Source organism: Salarias fasciatus, chromosome 5 (genome assembly GCF_902148845.1).
Source record: "Salarias fasciatus chromosome 5, fSalaFa1.1, whole genome shotgun sequence".
NCBI classification, from domain to species: domain Eukaryota; kingdom Metazoa; phylum Chordata; class Actinopteri; order Blenniiformes; family Blenniidae; genus Salarias; species Salarias fasciatus.
The window spans coordinates 20,241,797-20,249,955 of record NC_043749.1 but is presented as its reverse complement, the minus strand read 5'-3'; the positions used below and the strand labels follow the sequence as shown (position 1 = coordinate 20,249,955).

At 41.8% G+C, this 8,159-nt stretch overlaps 1 protein-coding gene across 1 annotated transcript; it reads right to left on the bottom strand.

Annotated features, from left to right (window-relative positions):
• Positions 1 to 380: 380 nt before the first annotated feature.
• syt2b (synaptotagmin IIb) lies at positions 381 to 7,569 on the bottom strand. The gene is made up of 8 exons (XM_030091369.1): positions 7,325 to 7,569; positions 7,051 to 7,211; positions 4,806 to 4,937; positions 4,090 to 4,257; positions 2,877 to 3,044; positions 1,828 to 1,945; positions 1,462 to 1,595; positions 381 to 1,345 (listed from the first exon to the last, which is right to left on the bottom strand). The coding sequence occupies exons 1-8, from the start codon at positions 7,530 to 7,532 to the stop codon at positions 1,130 to 1,132; spliced, it is 1,305 nt and encodes a 434-aa protein (XP_029947229.1). The 5' UTR covers positions 7,533 to 7,569; the 3' UTR covers positions 381 to 1,129.
• Positions 7,570 to 8,159: the final 590 nt, after the last annotated feature.

The window sequence follows — 8,159 nt, the reverse complement described above, 5'->3', positions numbered from 1 at the left end:
GTGGACTGCAGTGCAAACTGCAACGTTAGTCTAAGAAATCGAATACTGGTGATGGAAAATAAACTGTTCCATTTTCTGTAAGCAACAGCGGGATTAAAAGACGCAGAGCCAGAATTGTTTTTGAACATCATTGGTAATCCCTCCAAGGTCCTTACTTATTCCAGAGATGAGTAAGGTGATACATCCAAGTGGTCAACACATCTCCGGCCAGATTTCAGATGGCACATTCACAGTGTCCCTGACAGCTTTTTTAGTGATTTTTCATCTGCTCTAAAATGAACAATGAAGCCGACCGCGCGTCTCAAAGTGTCGTATCAGGAAGGCACCCTTGTACTCCTGTCATACATTACATCTGTCTGAAGACACAGTAATGTGTGTTGAACCTAAATGCATAGATGTGCCGTCATGGCAACAGAAAAAAACAAGCGACGGAGGCCGGACGACAGTGTCGCCCCCTGCTATACTGCATCCTGCTGCACTCTTCAGTTGTCAAATGTGAGCCGGCAAAATAAAAACTTTATTTTGACAATGTGGTGCGGCGCCAGTCGCTGCAATCGGTGAGCTTAACTGGATTCGGTCTCGCTTGAATCTTCTTGCATAAATAGACTTAAACTGACTCTAAGGAGTAACCCAGAACTACAGAACGTTCTATTGCATGTTATAGCACACTTATTAGCAAGATACAATACTGGGAGTGGTGAATGCAGAGCAGTGGGGGGGGGGGGGGGGGAGGTAAGTAAAGCATGCTCTATAAACTAAACTAAAGCTTTTTATCCAGCATTGTCTTCGCCAAGACTTTCATTCAGTGTCAGCACCCTAAGAATCAGTTTTCTAAGTTTCTCCAAATGAAAGAAAGACCAAAAGTCAATCATTCACGACCCAGTCACCCGATAACGCCACGCCACTCTCCACAGCGTACACTAACGTGTAAAATGTGATGCTTAAAAAGGAGTTTCTCTTGACTTAACCATGAATGAGCAGATATTTTTAAGATGTCTCTTTTTTGCTGAGCAGGATCCATGACACGCGGTCATGTGTTAAGTCGTAGGATTCATGCAAATAAGGGAAGAGGGAAAGAGGGAGGGGGTTGGATTTCTGAGTTAGTGCATTAGCTGGTTGGTGGAGCATGTTACTTCTTTGCATTCAAGGACGCCAGCTGACCGTCGATATCCTCCTCTGGCTGCAGCGCGTGCCACTGGGCGATGGGGCGGCGCGGGTTGGCCAGCATGTCGGACCAGTGCTTCAGACCCAAGCCGGTCGCCTTGCTGCCCACGAAGATCTTCCCAATGGCGTCGTTCTTACCTATCTTGTCATAATCAAACACCGTGACGGCCACCAAAATTTTCTGAGAAGGCAGAAAGTGAGTTGTTGTGAGTTCTCTGTCGTCACCTCATCACGCGCTGCGAGTCGATATGAACGTACCAACCAGGACTGAAAGGTTGGGGAAGACTTGTACCGTACCTGCATTTGTTCCAAGGGGATTTCAAAGCTGAATGACTCATTGTAATATGGATTCAGGGTGTTCTTTTTCACTGTGGTCTTCTTTTTCTTCAGGCGTTTACCCCCCTGCAGCAGCTGTATTTTTACATAAGGATCTAGAAATGATAGTAATGTGATCAGTAGAAATGTAAAAAAAAAAAAAAAACATTTTCATGTAATGTGCTTTTCAGTTAAGTAAACTGATCCTTTTTCATTAAAACAACAAACACCTTTGGTTAAACAAAATAAATATGCTGAATGCTAATTCCACTTTAATCACAATTAAAAAGAAATAGTAATCTACGTTTCGCATGCACTGACTTTGACTTAATCGTGCTATTTATCTACCAGACAAGCCGCAGGCATCCATCTTCTTCAGGTTCTTTGCCTCCAGGATGCAGACGGTGAGTTTCCCGGCAGTGGGGACGTAACGCAGGGAGATGCAGATATCTCCCAGTTTCTCCGGCTGAGCATCCGGCACAGGGGGAGGAGACAGAAGTGACAAACACAGACGCTCATCAGACAGCAGTGAACAGCTTGCCCCGTGACAGGTTGATGCAAAACACTCTCAGGCTCTGACTGCTGCATTTCCTGAATTACGCTCTTGTTTGTGTCCTTGTGGCAATATCGACAATATACAGGCTTCCAGCAGCACGGTGTGGTATGGATTTATGACATCTCCGAGTGTCAAAGTCCAAACCTTCACAGAGATGTGTGAAGAGATTATTTGAACTGATCTCCATTTAAATCCCTGCAATACAAACAGCGGAATGGCTTCTGGCTCTATCTGCTGCCTCCTTATCAGAATCAACTGATGCAGCTGGAGCGAGTTCTGAATATGGTTATCTCATGTCAGGTCTTCTTAGTAATGTGAAGAATCTTAAGTTGACCGTGCTGAGATAAGCACTATTTTTTTGCTGCATAAAATTGAGTCAGTTGACAACCTTCAGTTTTGCTGTATTGTCCTTGAAGGTTGCAGATGAAAGAAAAGCTGTGGAAATGTTGGTAGTTCGAAGAAAGGGGCTCGGAAAAATGTTTGGGATCCGTTGGTGAATGGTTGTCAGGCCTGCCCTCTTCATCTAAAGACAGCAGTAATGGATTACTGCAGTAAATTAACACTACAGCATTTTATTGAAGATTTTTGTTTCTGAATGTTTGAACGACCTTTTTAGAAAGAAGGATCGATATTTCATGTTGTGTTCCCAGGTATATTCCAAATTATCTATTTATATATGTGAGGAATGATCCGGCTCAGTGTTTCTGACAAACTAATGAGAGTAATATTTCAGATGATTAAGGTGCATTACTCATCAGTGCGTACTGGCAGCTTTACAGATCAGTATCAGTGGTTTGTCCTTTAAAACTACGGTGTTTGTCAGATTAATTCTCCACAGCACCTCCTCCTGATCGGCGCTCTCCAGGTCCCGCCATTCCTCTATCGGCCGTCCGAGGTCGATGGTGTTCATCGGGATCTTCACCTCTCCAATGACGTCGTGTTTGGAAAATCGGTCGTAGTCATAAACAGACATCACCAGGGTCTTTCCACCGAGCTCCTCATAGGGCACCTGGCCAACAGACACAACGCCGCTCATAACGAACTGATCGCACTGCCGAATAAACACACCTGAAATGTTCCACTAGTCGTCATTTAATGCTGACAAAACACTCCAAACTCAAAAACCTCAACATTTAAGTCACTGCTGATTTACCACAGTTAGTACTTACAGCAGAGGTAAATATGCTCAGAGGTGTCAAAATAATGGAGACGAACTTGAAGTCATCAAACACTGCTGTCATGTTTATGTGAACACTTTAAGTAGGAAACTGATTATATCTGGAAACGTCTGCAGTTGTTCTGTTATTTTCATTTTATAAATCTGCATTTATGATAATTATGAAGTAAATGATGAAAGGCCATTTTGGTAAAAAATGGCTTCACTGCAGTCGGTGTCCTTGATGGATGTATTTATTTTAAATATGGCCAATGCTTATAGGAAGTCATCTTAAAAGTTTTTTTTTTTTTACTTTATGTAATATATTCATTCTAAAGTAGGGCTGAGGGTCGACATAGTATCGGCTTATGGTCCATTTAATTTCTTTTTAATGTCGCAGATTTTTTTATGTATGAATGAATAAAGGTGTTGATACACACTGTCATGAAACAGCATTCACAAAATATTAATTGAGCGCACATTGATTGAAATTTGTATTTCAAAAGTATTTTGATGAGCACACACACACACACACACACACACACACACACACACACACACACACACGCTGCTGCTGCTGGCCGAGTTTCCAGCCTGACCCGGAGCCACCTGTACAGTCTCAGCGGGCCTTATTAGCAGGGACAGGACGGAGGTGCATGGAGGCTGCACAGGCCAGCAGGTACACACAGATCCAGACAATCCTGACAAGACACACTGAGCCCTATTATACTTGGCACACTGGGAGGGAGACACAGGGGTTAGGATGATCATATCTGTGTTGGCTTCTTCAAATTATGAACTTCAACACCAGCATGTGCACATATGTAAGATACTCATTCTCTGCTGCTGCTTGAATTCTCTGAAACTCTCTTCAGCTGATTCCACATCTATAACTCACCTTAAAAACAAAGGTCTCATTGAAGACGGGATTCAGCGTCTTCTTGTGCACTTTCGTGTCAAACTTTTTCTTCTTGTCGGGAAGGAGGAGGACTTTAACATAAGGATCGGAGGTTCCGCCCGAGTCCATGGACATGAGGTCTGCGGCTTGGAGGATGCCGACGGTGAGCTGTGTGCAGGAGAGTGGAGAGATGTAAGCAAGAGGGGTGCCGGATTTCACGGGGGCAAAAAGAAAAAACAAAAAAAAAAAAAAAAAAAAAAAAAAATGGTGCCGCGGTCACTGCCTCAGACTGGTTATATAAAATCCTCTGATAACTTGAGCCCAGCAATCAATCAGGACAAGTGTCTTGGCTGACTGGAGACATACTGACTGTCAGACGGTTTTCTTCAATGTCACACTGGTGTCAGAGTGAGAAAGTTTCTCAGCAGGATTTAAGAGTGAGGTGAAAATTTATTGTTTCAGCTGTTTGCACACAATAATATCAGACGTTGATTTGAGTTCCTGCTCATGCAATTTGTAGGATTTGAATCCGAAAGCTGAAGAATTATAAAGACTTCCTTTAACTAAGGTAATCAGTGATATCAGTGATAGTAAATGTAGCTCAATTGGTAGAACTGGGTTAGTGTTGCATGTCATCCTTCACCTGCTTTACTTTTACAAGAATTGTACTTTAGATACCACTTTATAACCAGCAAGTAGAAAGAAAAAACACACACCTTTGTATTCTCAAAGTCATAATCTATTGAGTATTGCAGTTTCCCCAGTTTCTCCTGTTCTTTCTCCTCTTCCTCCTTCTCCTCCTCTGTCAGTCCGGTCTCGCCCTCATCGTCGTCGTCGTCCTGGTGTTTCTGTGGAGCGAAAGCAACAAAACCGAACGCGGCATTAATGGCCGGAATGTCGGGAAATCAGGATCCAGGTCTCCCTATAACAGCCAGCATGCCACAGACACCGGAGCTCCAGGAGTTTTTTATGTGGGAGATACACGTTTTGGTTACTGCTTACCTGCACAGCACCTGATGATAAAAACCCAGCATGTATCAGTTTATCATTTACAATCAGAGGAACTCTCTGCTGGTAACATTTAAGTGTTTTTCATCTTTTTTTAAATGCATTTGTACGCCTCATCCTCTCAGTGCTTTTGGATCAGTGGGGTAAATTCCTTGGTCATGCTTGAGCAGTACAGTGACAGCCAGAGTCAGTGGAGGCATCGCATGCTCGTTCCACTAAGAGGGGTAACAATAAGGACCGCAAGCTTCCAACAAAATCAAAAGATTTTGGCTAAATTGATAAGAATAGGGTGAGTTTTTTAGGGCCAAATGAAAATAGAAGATAAACGATAGACTAAATCGCCTAAGGAACTAGCCGACAACTGCACAGTTTAGTGCATAATAAATCATAGGACGAAAGTGACACAATATTCAGAACAAGGAAATATACCGTTTTTGAAAGGACCCTGAGATGGATTAGTTATTTTACACGCTACAGTAAATAGAAGTAATAGCTTTTATCATATCAGATTCATATTTCAGTTATCTGCATGTTCCATCTTAATTTACACGGCTAAAGAATTATCCCTAACACAGGATTAAAGGGCAGAGCCAGCTATTCTATTACTGTAAAATCTCACTGCTCCAGGCTTGTAATTGAATTCATCTCCTCAAAGTGACCTTAACTTTGTAGCATCACAGTTGTTTTCTTTTGGGACATCCAGTGTCTCCACAGCCTACCTCCTCCTCCAGTCTTACAATCAAAAAGAAGAGATTTGTGTGTATTTGGCTCATCATGCAGTTTTATCATCACCGTTTCCACGTCTCCCAAACAACCAACCATGCCCTTTATCACATGCATAGATTAATAGTGTTAACATTGTCTTGCATTTCCACTTTTTTTTTTTTTCTTAAATCCAATACTTTCCATATTGGTGTGAGTTACGGTTACATTGTCCAAAGAACAATGTGTTAGATGGTTAGACTCTCCTCTCCGGGGTTTATGGAGCACATCATAGCTTTCCATTGTTTCATTCTCAAGCTATCATGACAAAAATTGTAGAAAAAAATAAATGTGGGAGAGACTAAAACCAAAACAAAAAAAGAAAGGAAAAAAGCAAGAGGAAGCTACGACTTTCATTCCATGAAACCCCCCTCCGCCCAGGGGGCCAGAGAGCGTCAACGTGAGCTATCCACCTACCGTAGAGCAGGAGTCCACCACAGTCAAGAAACACGAGGCACACACAAGACAGACACAAAGCGGAAAAAAAAAAGGAGGAGAGCAGAGAGAGGAAGAGATTCAACTCACGAGACACCAAACACACTACAAAAAGAGAGGCAATCAACACCACCACCACCACCACCACCACCACAAATTATGATGAGAAATGACACGCCGGTTTCAAGCTCGCAGCAATAAATTCTGCATTGTGAACACAAGCAATTGATTACTTTAATTAACTGTCACTGGATTGCAGTGCAAGCTAAAGTGATGTAAGCTGATTAAATTAATCTTTTTCACCAACATATATCCTCTAATTGATTGCACTTCGGATCCAAAATTTTCTTACGGGCTTTAAATCTTCATTAAAAAAAAAAAAAAAAAAAATCATCTTCTTCATGGTTGCAGCTTCAAAAACACAAAAAACTTTCCACTTCATGATGTTCATTATTCACTGCCACCTTGTAACAAAGTGTGTCATTTTTCACCATGACCCACAATGGAATACACCACACATCTAAACAACCACAACATCAAAGAAATGAAGAGGGAAGAGAGCTCTCCTTGTGTCCTCTACAGCCTGGGCTAAAAAAGCTGCTGGTGAAAGATCAAATTCGGTTAGCCACACTCATAAAAACTCAGCAGTAAAAGTCAGAAATAAGCATTCAAAGTCAGATTGATAAATTATTTTGGAAGAGAAGCTAAAGGTCTCCGTAAACGTTGAAAAGTGTTCAGAAGCACGAGGCATCATACCTCCCCACCCTGCATGTTCTTCATGTTGAAACCATCTTTGCCCTTTTTTCCTTTTTTGTTCTTCTTCTTCTTGCAGCAGCATTTTTTGATTATGCAGAAGCAGCAGGTCAGGATGAGCAAGGCGGCCACCACAGCGATGGCGATCAGAGCCCAGGGAGGGACTGCCGGTTTTGAAAGCAAATCAAGGGAAACAGACAAGAATTTGTGTTTTCAGTATTTCTTTTTCCAAAGAGGTTGCCAAATACAGACCTGAGTGTGAATTCATGATACTTACGTGGAATTTTATCGATTTCGTTCAAGAATTTGCTCTTGATCTCCTCGAACATGTCATTCTTACTGATCTCTGTGTTGTTCCCAGAGCCGGAGGTTTCGGGGGCTGAGGTGGAGATGACCCCCAGGGTGGGAGCCGCCGTCAAGGTGGCGGCGGTGGTGGGCTCGGCAGCCGCCATGTTCGCATGGTTTCTTAACGCGTTGTACTTCATTGTCAAAGACTAGGTGTAGGGTCCCTGAAACACAAAGAGATCAGGTAGAAAATAATAATTATGATGAAAAATTAGAATTCATTTCATCAAAAAAAGATACATTTTAGAAATATATTTCTAATGTAATTGTTAGTGTTGATAAGGAACCAGTCCAGTTATGAAATATGCTGTCAGGAACAACCTTAGCATAACAGTCACAGGCTTGTTCATAAGAAAATATCCATTATCATAAAAAACAAATCTTATATTGTAATTCTGCAAAAAAAAAATCATATCAACAGAAAATTTCCACAAGGCACAAAATGACAAACATGCGGTGAGGGATTTGGGACTGAAACTTTCACTTTCGATAAATAAGCGGCAGCCCCGCTTTAGCTTGGATTTTAAAATGGAGTCACTTGATTCTGCCAGTGAAGCAGCTTTTATCACTATAGGAAGGGAATAGATTTTATTCACTTATGTGAAAAAATAATACATTAGAAAATGGGAAATGTCAACAAATAGAGTGATAGAGTACCTCTCTGGCAAATTACTTTATCGGACTCTCAACACTATAAAACATAAAATCACAACAGAGAAGCGAAGGCTTGAGCTTAAGAGGAGACACAAGTCACCACTTACATTTGA